The 14049-nt window shown below is 34.7% G+C and overlaps 1 protein-coding gene across 4 annotated transcripts in view; it reads right to left on the bottom strand.

The window, feature by feature from the left end:
- The window catches only part of LOC105479837 (ATPase family AAA domain containing 2B), a 175392-nt gene that overhangs the window by 33799 nt on the left and 127544 nt on the right, over positions 1-14049 (bottom strand). For 2 of the 4 annotated variants that reach the window (XM_011738169.3, XM_011738166.3), the window contains 3 exons: positions 6233-6368; positions 3777-3958; positions 550-709 (listed from right to left, as the gene is read on the bottom strand). In XM_011738169.3, the coding sequence (XP_011736471.2) occupies positions 550-709; positions 3777-3958; positions 6233-6368 (478 nt within the window). Of the gene's footprint in view, positions 1-549; positions 710-3761; positions 3959-6232; positions 6369-14049 lie in introns of all 4 variants that reach the window. The other 2 variants (XM_011738168.3, XM_011738165.3) reach the window with 1 other exon arrangement.

The raw sequence follows: 14049 nt of genomic DNA on the forward strand, positions 1-14049 counted from the left end.
TCAGTATAATAAATCACCTCATCTTGTTTCACTGCAGATATACTCCTGGTGGTCTTCCAGGATATATCTGTTATCAACCAGATAACAAAAGTTGGGACTATACACTTGAATACAGGATGGATTAGGAATAAAATAATTACATAAAAATACCAATAATCAAAAGAACAGATAACATTCTACATAAAAGGATCTTTTGACACATAAACTTATCCTATCATGGAATTTCCATGAATTCGAAATTCCCAGTGTTTATCAGCACTGTGATTGTTGACTAATAAATTTTCAATTAAATTCGCAAATCACAATGTAAATATAAAAAGTAGAATGTAAATGAAGAAACGAACCCCTGAAAATAATATCTGTAACCATACAATTCTCTACTTTAAACACATTATTTTTATGTAGACTATGAGTTTCTTATTAACAAGTTTTGAAAAACAACAGGTCGTGAAAATTAATCTATCTAGAACACAGGCATGAGTTAGTATTTAAATGGTAAACTGCCTTCTGACTGATTTTCAAGGGAAACCTTGCCCTATGCATCCTTACCTCCTGGGTCCTTGTCTGGATTATACTCTAAAGCATTGCTACAGATGAGGTCAATATCTTTCAGGAAATCCTTTGCAGTTAGGTAATTATGTTTATCAATTTTAGTTATTACTGTTGATAAGTCCATTGGTTCCTTGATTACTTCAAGATAATCTGAAACCTAAAACAAATAAGATATTTTAATAAAAATTAGTTCTGGTTTTTCATATCATCTCAGTTCGTAAAAACACAAAATAAAAACAAAGTTCTTTAAAAATTAAATCTAAATATCAAATAAATAATTTATAAAGATAAAACTGCAGTGCTGTTTATGCTACCAAAGTTACTATCTGCCATACTTTCCATGAAAGCTTCAGTTTCCAAGTCATACCTAAATCAACTCTGAAATGTTTCTGTTCTTAAAATTTGAAACTATGTCTGTTTTGTTTTTTTTTTTTTAACCCTTTGGGCATATCTGAGAAGAGAATGTATGGACAAAAATACCCAATGAGCATCAATAAATGTGACTTCAAGAAAAAGAAAAGGAAAATAAAAAGCAAAGACTTTTCATACTATGAGATAAGTTATTCTGATAAATCTCTTTAAATTTTCAACAAAAATTTTCTTTTTCAGTTTTCTAGAGTGAACTATTTCATGGAAAGTATTTTCCACTCCTTTGGAGTCATCACAAACATTTAGAGTCAATTACATAAGAAAATTAAGTATAGTTTTCCTAACCAGTATGAGATTTGCTGGATTTGTCCCTAGGTATAAAGAAATCTACAAACAAACAAACAAAAACAAACATGCTGCTTTCTGTGCTGATTTTCTGTGAGATAACCCTAAACAAGAGATATTAAGTCTTGATTTGCCCAATAAATTGTGTATCCCCGACCAATAAGAAAGTGCTAGCAACTTATGTATCTACTGCCTTCCCCAATGCAAATCTCAAATCAAGTAAATAGGTTTGCTATAAAAGCAGTCTTAGCAGTAATGTCTAAAATTAGTCCAGGAAAGATTTCTAGGGAGATGGTTAAGTTCTACTCTATGATCGTAGGGTTAGTTTTCTCACAGTTTCAGAGGGCATCTATACCATTATTTTTAAATTTACACATTCACACACACGCACGCACATATACATAATTTATATGTTTTTTAATGTTTAGGATTACTTATAAAAAATATTAAGTAGAAGTGTATGTGTGTTTTAATTCATTTTTCACCCTTTAGGAGCTGAAAAACCAGTCAATCTCCCTATAAGAGAAGTAGCAGAGTTATACTGAAACAAACTACCTCAGAAGATATTAGCTGGATTCCTAGTTCTGGTATTTGACACAAATGCCTGTGTACAAGTGGAAACTGTTTTATAAACTAAAAAGCACTCTAAAATGTATATTATTAAAGACTATAAATGTGACCACCCTATGCTTAATTTTAAATTTAACATTTGTTTTCTAAAGTTTTGTTTTCTCTGCAGTCTGCTTTGGAATTTGATAAAGTTTTCAGACACTTTAAATTCATTAGTTAAATAAAAACTTTAGTTTTAGGTTATCTTATTTCCCCCTCTCGATCCTTCCCAGAGACTCCTATGTTTTCAGCTTAAGAGCTGAATGAACCTGAGAAGAAAAACAAAGGAGAAAACAAGAGAAACATAAGCCTAAATAAAATATTTATCTGACCAACATTTTCTGTCCCTTTGTACTACCTTACCATCATTTATAAAACTATTACAGATGGGATTTGAAAATCTGACAAATCTTTTCTGATTGGAAAGAAAAGAGTTTTCCTGAGCAAAAGCAAAACTGGTTTACTCTCAGCATGGGAGGCTGAGTTGGGGGCAAGCCCTTATCCTTTAAGAAGTGTTAAGAGTCCAAATATACCAAATAGGGGAGTGGAAGGAAGGGCACGCACACATATCACATTTATTTAAAATAATTTTTTAATCAGCTGATAGTTTTAAGATTATCTAAAAACACTATGGGGGGGGAAATTCCCACAAATATAAACGGATATTTATTAATTAAAAAAGCAAATTAGGCATGTCCTGTTATCCTGTTGGAAAGATATAAAGTAGCTATGATAATGAACGTGGGCTTTGAATTTTAAAAAACTTTCAAGTCTTGGCTATGTCACTTGCCAACAAGTCTGTTTCCTCAGCTGCAAAGTAAGAATAATAATAATGATCCTACAAGGTTGATAAGAGGACCAAATGGAAAAAACAGTGTATTGTGGATAAAGGTACAAATAAAATCAGTCTCTTTATTCCAAAAAGGGGGGAAAGTATTTATTTTCAGACTTGCCAGGGGCGGGCGGAATGTAAATGCTAGCTCATTCTTCCCAGCAACAGATGAGGTAATGGTTTCAAAGGAATCCACTCAGGTCCAAAAGCACAGATTTCACAATTAGGATACAACATTAAATTCTGAATCACTCATAATTCAATTTTTTTTTAAAAAAAGAAATGAATAAAAAACTAAAAACACCAAAGCTGTTCAAACATGGAGTCTGAACTATAAGAAGGAGGCCAGTAAAGATTACACTGTGTTCATCCACACACTACATTATCCCAGGATAAAACAAAAACCAAAAATGTAGTTGACAGTATTGGATTCCCAAATGGAAAATTTCTTTTCTCATCATCACAAACCATGCTCCCACAAGCACACAAAATAATACACATATAAAGTGAGAAATTTTCCACTGGGAGCAGAGAAAACCCTTAGAAAGAAAAATAATTTAGTTGCACAGGATGTTTTAACTTCAAACAGCATTCCAGCCACAGGCATTCTCAAAATATGAAAGACAAAGAAACTTCAGGTTTTTAGCTACCTCTTTTGATGAGGTAAACATAATTTGGGAAATGCCAGTATTAACTGGTATTGATTGGTTAACACCAATACACTCTTTGAGAGCAGAATTTATCCTGGAATAAAAATAGTCTAGTATGGATATTTGACTAAGGCAACTTTTAATCCTCTTCTTAAATCGAAGAGTAAGAGACCACAAAGATTAATAATAATTAAGAGGACATATATAAATTGGTGGCTAATTTCATCTAAAAGTCACCAGATATTTGCTGATGACATAGGTAGTTATCACATGGATTAAAATTTTATAGGCTAGGGGTAATATTCATCCATGCCTTTGCTTTTTTTTCCTTCCAAAAAAAGATGTCAATATTTTTTTCTTTTAGCCAGTTCAACTTCACTGTTTGCACACTACTGAAACAAGACCTCTTCAATATCCACCGGTTTGCTGAAGATGTTAAAGCGTTTATCTGTGGCCAGCCTCTTGGTTACATCCCTGAGAAACAACCGCAATTCTCTTAAAGTATTTTCCTCCTGGTCCTCCATTCGATTTTTTTCTGATTCTGATAATTGACGAGGTGGAGAAGGTAGTGCAAGAGGAAGCACTTCCATAGCACAAAGAGCTAGAGAAAACAGAAGAAAATGTTAAGATTCCAACATGATGGGCCAGGATCCTTTTTTGGCATTCTCTCAAAATGTTCTTTAAAGAAAAGAATTACAAATACAGTCATGTGTTGCTTAACAACAGGGATACATTCTAAGAAATGTGCAGTTAGGCAATTCTGTCATTGTGTGAACATCATATGAGTATACCTGCACAAACCTAGATGGTATAGCCTATGACATACCTAGGCTATATGGTAAAGTCTATTACTCCTAGGCTATCAACCTGGACAGCATGCGACTATACTGAATACTGTAGGCAATTGTAGCACAGTCATATTTGTGTATCTAAACATAGAAAAGGTATAGTAAAAATACAGTATTATAATTTTACGAGGCCACCATCATACATGCAGTCCATCGTTGACCAAAATGTCATTATGCAGCGCATGACTATATGTGTGAAACATGCAAATCCAGCAAGTAAAAATTTGCACAGAAACAAAAAGGAAATAGCTTCACTTTATAAAATAACTCACAACAGGACCCCTTTAAAAAACAAAATCATTTGATTTTGAAATATTATTTATATATAACTTACAAGAAATAATTCAAATCAACACAAATATCTCCAAGTAAAAAAGTATTGCATACTGATTTTCTGAAGTCAACCTTGTTTAAAAACTGCTTCTTAAAATGAGATTGCCTTATATGCATAAAAAGTATAATGGGCAAGTAACATTTGATCCTTCCTATCCCCAAAAGAATTCTGATTTTAGGCAGGTCTCCTGCCCTCATATTCTGAGTACAACAGAGTAGGGACAGTGAATGGCACCTGCAGGAAGGGAGGGAAAAAAAAAAAAAAGAACAAAAAAAGGAATTCCATGGTCATGAAGGAGATGGAAAACCAGTCCTAAGTGTTATATGTAAAATCCACGGTACTCACTACCTATCCTAAGAAAAACCAAAAATCTTCTTAAAAGGTAAAGTATTAACTTTCCTAATTATAATGTTCTCTAATTTTAAAAGACTTCCCTGATATCACACTAAAGCTCAGAATTAAAATTCTAAGTATTTTTCTCTGATTTCTAAATAGCTCCTAAGATGAAAACCGAAAGTCAACAGAAACAACTGAAAAAGAATATCAACGGTAAACACAGAAAATTCAAATCTATGAGATTAAAATGTATCTAGAAGCATGAAAGACTGAAATAAATCATTTTCATAATGAAATATTTAGATTAACAGGAAGCAACAAAATAAACCATAATTTACATATTAAACTTCCCAAGGTTTTGGGAGGGAAAAAACCAAAACTACAGCAATTTGATAGGTGTTCATTTTTAAAACACCAATAAAATTTGGAAAGGAGCCACTAAAGAACAATAAAATTACTAAAATGTTACATAATATAACCAGTGAAAAACAAAGCAAAAAGAATATGGAAAAATAAGGACTTGGCAGGGATGGGGAATGTATTGAGTATCCTCCAAGAAGGGCTCTAAGAAACATAAAAGATGGAACGAGGGTAAAGAGGCTTAAAAATTTTTACCAAACAGGATTGTTACTTCCTAGAAGAGGCTAAAAGATTAAGCGAGTAGATCTTATCCTTTACGCATCTTTAAGATTAGGAAAATAAAACCTCTTTCGAATGACTTAGAATGCAGCCCTTACTATGTCAAGGAACTGAAATCTGACAAATTCTTGAGGTACCTCGTAAAGCTCAATTCTAGAGTCTAAAATTATTGAGTCCAAACCCAAGAAAAATCTAACACTTAAAACAAAGCCAGAATAGATTTTCAAATGGCTAGAATAAAATGTTAAATGTAATGGGTCCTAACTAAGTCTCTGAAAAGTCAATCAATAAATAAACTAGAAATGGCAAATGTTCTAACCAGCCCATCAAATCTACCATGGCCCAACAAGGAATGAGCACAACACCTGGTGTTCACAACCTGCCAGTTCAAGTCCTGGGTACTTACTGTGACTAAAGCATAGGAGAACTGAAGACTTTTTTTCTATGACTTTTTGAGCCCCATAATGTGAAATCTACCAGAGGAAGTGGTTGAAGTCATAAGAAGAAGTCCTATTTAGTAAAGCTTTAACAAGGCTATACTTCCCAATCTCAAGTCAGATGAACACAATGGACACTTCCACATGTCATCTAAAGATAAACAGAACCTGACAAACTCTCCTCACTTCCATGAAGAAAGGGCTAAAATAAACTGACTCCAAGAAAGGGCATTTCTTAACTCCATCCCCCCCCATTTTCCTAAAGGCTTTACAAACTTTACCAGCATGTTTCCTTCGTGGTGGAGCCATTGATGCCTGATTGAGAATCAATTCTTGAAAAAATTTTCTTCTGTCTTCTTCAATAGGCCTTTGAATATACAAGACCTCTTCATACTGTATTCTAAAGATACATTTAACCTACACATATACACACACACAAAGACATTAAATATATAAAGAATTAAAAGCTTACATATCATACCAAATTGCAATGTCTTCATCTTCCAGTATCATGTTCAATATTCATAGACCATTCACATGGGGTTATAGTTAACCTAGTCCTAGGCTATGCTGTTGAAGGGTTCAACCTCATGGGCTAAACAGGAATGGTAGAATGTCCAGTTGCCCAAGTCATTAATGAATGATACTATATATCGAGTAAGAGTCATCAGACAATAGCAAAAAGGACAGCTGGTTGTAACAGATGGCAACAATCTCAAAGGGCTTTTACATAAGAGCTGAAAAGTAATTACTTAGAATCTATAATAGAGAGCTGGAAGAATGTTAACACTGCCATCTATTATCCTCATATTTCTTTGTATTCCCTATTCATTGACTTCCCTTCCTGTGCTCTTTCCCTACAAAGTCTATTTCACTGTAATCTCTGGAATCCTGGTTCCACTGCAAATAAACTATACCTCTGGTCTAGTTTATGTTCCATGACACACTCCAAAAAGATTAAGCCAATTATTCTCATATCTTTCAGCTCCATCCACTTGGTGATTACTCACCTCTTCTGTTTACCTACTCAGACTTTGACCCCAGGTGTCCACCTTCCAAGATATGCTGTTTAAATCCTCTTTACCTCATCCAAATTTGTCTACTGTGACATTAAACACTGTATTTAATTTTTATGGTTTTTCTAGAATGTCTACTTTCTACCTTCTAGACACCACACTCCCTGAGAACAGAGATCACTTCTTATTCATCTGTTTTCCTACACCTATCCCAGTGCCTGGTATTTAGCATGCCTAATAAGCATGTACTGAAAGAGTTAACCTTGTGATTTTTGTTACCCAGCCCAAATCAAATTGGAAACTGCAAATAAAAAAAGGGAGGTGGTCACTAGTATGGAAAGATATACCAACCATGATACTGAGAAAATCTGGATTAGAATCGAAGACATCATATTCTTGCCCATTTAGCCACACGTTTGTGGTCTAAATTTGAGTAATTCATTGAATTTGTCATTTCTAACCACTTACTGGATTAAGCCTATGAACTGACCCCTTAAAAATTCCATAAATATTATGTCATTCAATCTTTATAACAATGAGGTAAGTATTATTTCCTCATTTTACAGATGAGGAAACTGGGGCTTAGAAAGATTTAAGTAATTGGCTTAAGGTAATAAAGTGAATAAAGAAAACTAGATTATATAAACTCTAAATGCCTTTTCCAGCTCTGAAATTCTAAGAGAAGAAACAATGAAAAGTAAACATCAGAATTCAAAAACTGGATGGGGAATTATTTATCTCAACCTAAAGTCAAATCATTTAAGTTTATAAAATTTCACCTTGTGTCCTGCCAGTGCTTTTGTAGACTACCTTCATGCACAGTTCCCTCCAACTCTTTAATCTACGCTTTGCTGGCCTTTCTTTGAAAATTCTGGAAGTAAGTTTACTACTGAACATATTTTGTATGCCAAACATCATGCCAGACACTGCAGTTATAAAACTAAAGAAAATGTGTTTGTTCTCTGCTGTCACAGATCTTAAGAGTCTCAGAAGAAAAGCATTATGATACTATGCTGGGAGTACTATAACAGAGGTAGCAAAACACAGAGAAGAGACCTTGCAAGGGATGAAAAGACTCTAGGTAAGATGTAGCAGAAATCACTTACATCAATTGGGTCTTGAAAAATAAGTAGAACTTAATATCCTAGACGTACCATGATTTCGTTCAAGAATGGCAAAACATTTCATTTTAACTATTCTCTCTGATAACTTGCAAAACTATGTTAACACTTTATGAATACAAAAGCATACCAAGGACAGGCCTACAATAATCCATGGATATTCTTACCAGGTTACTACCAACACCTCTGAATCCAACATTTTATAAGTGGGATAAATTATACCTCTCTAAGTTCACTCCTAACCTTATCTTCTGACAGTCCTAGCCTCAAACCTTATGCTGTACCAAAGACAAGTCTTCCATAATTCCCAGAACAAATCACGCTGTCTTTCACATTGGTTCACACTGGTTGTGATACATACTATTCACTCATTTCTGACCACTTCTTTAATGCACCACTCAAGCTGATGCTTTCTGTGTGATGCCTTCCCTAACTTTCCTAGACGCACTTAGGCACACCTTCCAGTATTTATCATTAAACTTTTTTTTGAAAAAACAGTTCAATAAAGTTCAGTAAATTTTTACAGTTGTGCAGCCATCACAAGCACACTTTAGGACATTTCCATTACCCCAAAAAGTTTCCTCATGCCTACCTGCAGTCAATCCCCACTCCCACTCCCATGTCCCAGCCTAACAACCACTGATAATGCTTTCTGTCTCTAGAGAATTGCCTCTTCTAGACATTTCGTATCATACAACTGATAGTCTTTTATGCCTGGCATTTGTCACTCAATACTTCAGGTTTTTCCAAGTTGTAGTATGTATTAGTATTTCATTCCATTTATTGTTGAATAGTATTTCATCACATTTTGTTTAGCCATTCACCAATTAAAGAACATTTGGATTGCTTCCACTTTTTACTAGAATTAGTACAACAACTAGAAACATTCCCATACAAATGTCTTTCTGTGAACGTATGTTTTCATTTCTTTTGTGTAGATAACTAGGAGTGGAATTGCTGAGTCAAACCATAAATTTATGTTTAACTTTGGAAAGTGGCTGCACCATTTACAATCCCACCAGCAGTATATAAGGACTCCAGCTTCTATATCCTATCCAATACTTGGTATTGTGTATTTTTGATTATAGCTATTAGGTTGGTGTAAAAGCACTTTTTTTTTTTTTTTTTGGGCAGCTTTTAATGGCAAAAAACTCTTGCCCCAACCTACACTTTAGTAGGTTGCAGTGGTATTTCATTCCTGAATGACTGATAATGAGCATCTTTTCATATGCTTATCATCCATTTACACATACTCTAAGGAACCTCATATAAAAGGAATTATACAAAATTTGTCCTATGACTAATTTAGCCTAATGTCTTCAAGCTTCATCCATGTTGCAACATGCATCAAAATTTCCTTCTTTTTAAAGCTAAATAATGTTCCATTGTATTTGCTACATTTTGTTTATCCTTTCAACTATCCATGGACACTGAGGATGTTTCCACCTTTTGGTTACTGTGAATGATGCTATTGTGAACATGGTGTACAAATACCTGTTCGAGTCCTGCTTTCGATTCTTTTGAGTAAATGCCTAGAACTTGATTTGCTGGATCATATGGCAATTATATATTTAAGATAATGTCATACTGTTTTCCACAGTGGCTATACAATTTTACATTCCCACCAGCAATGCAAAAAGGCTCCCATTTTTCCACATCCTCATCAACATTTGTTAATTTCTGTTTTTTTAATAATAGCCATCTTTTTTTTTTTTTTGAGACTGAGTCTTGCTATGTCGCCCAGGCTGGAGTACAGTGGCGCGATTTCGGCTCACTGCAAGTCTCCGCCTCCTGGGTTCCCGCCATTCCCTTGCCTCAGCCTCCTGAGTAGCTGGGACTACAGGTGCCCACCACCACGCCCGGCTAATTTTTGTATTTGTAGTAGAGACAGGATTTCACAGTGTTGGCCAGGATGGTCTCGATCTCCTGACCTCGTGATCCACCTGCCTTGGCCTCCCAAAGTGCTGGGATTACAGGCGTGAGCCATCACGCCCAACCTAATCTGAGTTTTCAACGCCCTTACTTGATTTTTCTACTTGAAGTTACTGATTTTCCTCTCCCAGGTCCTACCATAAACCTAAAGACACAACTACATGAAAAAAGTTGACAGAATGCTATATGTAATCTTATTTTCATCAGCAGAGTTGAGGAATATTTCTTTAAATAAAATTAATTTCCAATATACTGAATTATATAATCTGAAACTTGCTCATAATAATTTAATAACAAAGCAGATACTGTGAATGTCTTCAGAAACAGAAGTACAATTCTGGCCAAGGTTTATAATCCTTCCTACAAATATCTCTACTTTATCTGCTTCCTCCCTTAAGAGTCTTTTTTCTGTGCTCAACCTTAAATTAGCTCTCTTCTCTAATTCTCCATAAATATCTTGCAATTCCCATATATCTCAACTAAAATTCTCCAAGTATCTTCAGAAAGGGTTTATAAAAGTAAATTTACTTACACTACAATTCTGCATGGTTCTCAAGTGGTCAAAAATTTAAAGAAAAAATATTTTAAAAGAAAAAGAATTCTGCAGAAAGGGAGTGAGGCTGGGCAAAGGTTATTTGAATTCTACGTGATGATTCAACTGTTAGTTCCTTTTTTCATGCAGTAAACTTTTACTGAGTAATTCCCATGTGTTAGCACTGTGCTAGGAATGGGAGAAGTGATGGGTAGTAACACCTGAAAGAGCTAGTGGTCTAGAGACCAAAGGTTCACAAAGTTTTGGTCTCAGGACCCCAAAAAAGCTTTTATGTATGTGAGCTATATGCATCAATATTTACATATTTTAAATAAACCCATTACATATTAACATTAAAAGAATAAAACATACATTATTTTGAAAAATATGTTTTTCCAAAATATAGAGAGAACATAAAACACACAAAATATAAAACAAAATTTAGTGAGAAAAGTGGCACTGTTTAATCTTACTTTTTTGAGACAGAGTCTCACTCTGTCACCCAGGCTGGAGTGCAGTGGTGCAGTCTTGGCTCACTGCATCCTCCACCTCCCAGGCTTAAGCAATCCTCCCACCTCAGCTTCCTGAATAGCTGGGACTACAGGCACGCGCCACCATACCTAACTGATCTTTGTATTTTTTGTAGAGATGGGTGTTTCGCCATGTTGCCTAGGCTGGTCTTGTACTCCTAGGCTCAAGTGATCCGCTTGCCTTAGCCTTTCAAAGTGCTGGGATTACAGGCATGAGCCACCACACCCAGCCAGCACTGCTTTAAATGTTTTCAATTCTCTTTTGTGTCTGGCTTAATGGAAGACCACTGGATTCTCATTTCTGCTTCTGTATTCAATCTGTTACAATATGTTGTTTGACTGAAGTATATGATGAAAACCCAGACTCAGCAGATATGTAGTTGGAAATGAAACTTGATAATCCCCTGCAAAAGTCTTGGGGACTCCTCAGGGGTCCTTGGACCACACTTTGATAACAGCTGGTCTGGTGCAATGATTTCTGACATTTCTTGATCAAACACCTCATCAGTAAAAAAATCTGAAAATATTCCCATCACTATATGCATATTTATTTAAATATACTATTTTGCTAATATACTACTCGGAAATAATATATTATAAACCATATACACATGAAATATACTGTACTATTAAATATACTATTTTGCTATACTATTATTAAATATACTATTAGCAAAACAGTATATTTAAGAGTATGGTATATTTTTTGTGTATATGGTTTATAGTATTATTTATTACAAACCATATACACATGAAATATTTAATACGAAAAATAAAAATGAACAGAAATGCTAATGTTTTTCCCAGGATACTAACGCACTGAGTACAAACTCATTGTGGGGACTATTGAACTACGAGAGACAGATACATACAAAGAGACGCAAGAGAATGTCAAAGAGGTTCTAAAAGATGAACTTGTCACTTTGTCCCCCTAATAAGACACAAATCATGGAAGGACTAATTATTTTGAGGTTTTCTTCTATTTTAAAAATAAGGTACGGAAACTTCCTTTCTCCTTCATCTGTGAATAATGGGGTTTATTTTCTGATTATAATGGTATTTATTATGGAAGATATAGAAAATAAGACAATAAAAAACTAAAATGACTACAACCTTTATATCCACAGATAATTACTATTAACATTTCTATGTATATCCTTCCAGTTGTATATTTATAAACTGGAATAATACCATACATATTGATTTATTACCTGCATTTTTTAAAACAATACATTTAAACATATTTTCATGACATTAAATTTTCTTTTGTTTTTTGAGACAGGGCCTCACTCTGCTGCCCAGGCTGGAGTACAGTAGCACAACTGTGGTAATAGGCTATTTTTTTCTCTGAGAATTGGTTTTGTACTGCCCACTCTCTACCTCATTTCTTCCATAGATCTGGCAACTTGCTAACCTACAGCTACTTGGTCTACAACTCTCTGTGCTGCTCATTCATTCACCAAATATTTATCAATATGTGCTAAATATTAGAGACTACTATCTTAGCTTGTGACCTAAAGAAAGCAAGCAGGCTAGGTGCAGTGGCTCATGCCTGTAATCCTAGTACTTTGGGAGGCCAAGATGGGCAGATCACCTGAGGTCAGGAGTTCAAGACCACCTGAGGTCAGGAGTTCAGTCTGGCCAACGTGGTGAAACCCCGTCTCTACCAAAATACAAAAATTAGCTGGGTATGATGGCAGGTGTCTGTAATCCCAGCTACTCGGGAGGCTGAGACGGGAGAATCGCTTGAACCTGGGAGACAGTGGTTGCAGTGAGCCAAGATCATGCCACTGCACTCAAGCCTGGGCGGCTAAGTGAGACTCCGTCTCAAAAAAAAGAAAAAAGAAAAAAGAAAGCAAGCATTCTAATGGTAGACTTGAAATTAAAATGAAAGGCTTAGCTGGACATGGTGGCTCACACCTATAATCCCAGCATTTTGGGAGGCTGAGGCAGGAGGATCGCTTGAGACCAGGAGTCAAGACCAGCCTGGGCAACATAATGAGACTTCGTCTCTACAAAAATAAGTAAACAAATAAAATAAAATGTAAGACTTGGGAACAGAGGAGAATTTCCTACAAGCTAGTAGTATAAAACATGTTATATAATCAAAAGAGAATTCCCATAATCTTCAGCCCACAAATATGATATCCATGATAGCTTTAATAACTACTTATAAAGACAAAAGCGAGAGGGAAAGGAGCTGAAATTTCAGAATTCAATGCTGGCAAATTTCTACTATTTTAGATAGTAATTAAGGGTATTGGTAAATAAATACTGAAAAAGTTTACTAGTCAGTAGGCTTTCTGAATCCATTAAAAGTTATGACAACAGTATAACATTGAAAATGTGTATGATATAATGTTAGCTTTAAAATACTAAACCAACAGTAAAATTACACTTGCATATGGGCAACAGAAGTAGGCAACATAAAAACTGCTTATCAAGAAGTCAGACTCATAGAACATTTATTTAAAAATTTTTCAACCAATATAGAGGGAAATTTTCAGGGAATATTCTCTATATATTCCCAACTAGAATCCTTATTTATCCCACATTTTAACTCTTTTCTTTCTTTTCATAAAATTATAATAAAACTGAGAAAGAGGATCTAACTTGTAAAGTGGCTCCTAGGTTATATCCAGGTTCAGGCCATTCTTCTAAATCAACTTCAGCTGCATTCCTATTTTATAATACTAATACCAAACATTTAACAGCTCCATAATTTCAAAAGAAATTCACATATACTGTCTCACACCAATGACCCTGTCTGTTATTATCCACATGTCATAGATGAAAATGAAGCAATTATAGGTTAAGTACTTATCTAAGATCAAAAGACTAGTAAGTCAATACCCTGGTTTTTCTAACTCTTGCTACATACAGCATTCTGTTAAACTTTATTGGACTCTATCACAAACATTGTGATTAGTGGTCTTCATATTCTATCAGATACTGAATAATCAAAAA

This window comes from Macaca nemestrina, chromosome 13 (genome assembly GCF_043159975.1).
Source record: "Macaca nemestrina isolate mMacNem1 chromosome 13, mMacNem.hap1, whole genome shotgun sequence".
In the NCBI taxonomy this organism is placed as follows: domain Eukaryota; kingdom Metazoa; phylum Chordata; class Mammalia; order Primates; family Cercopithecidae; genus Macaca; species Macaca nemestrina.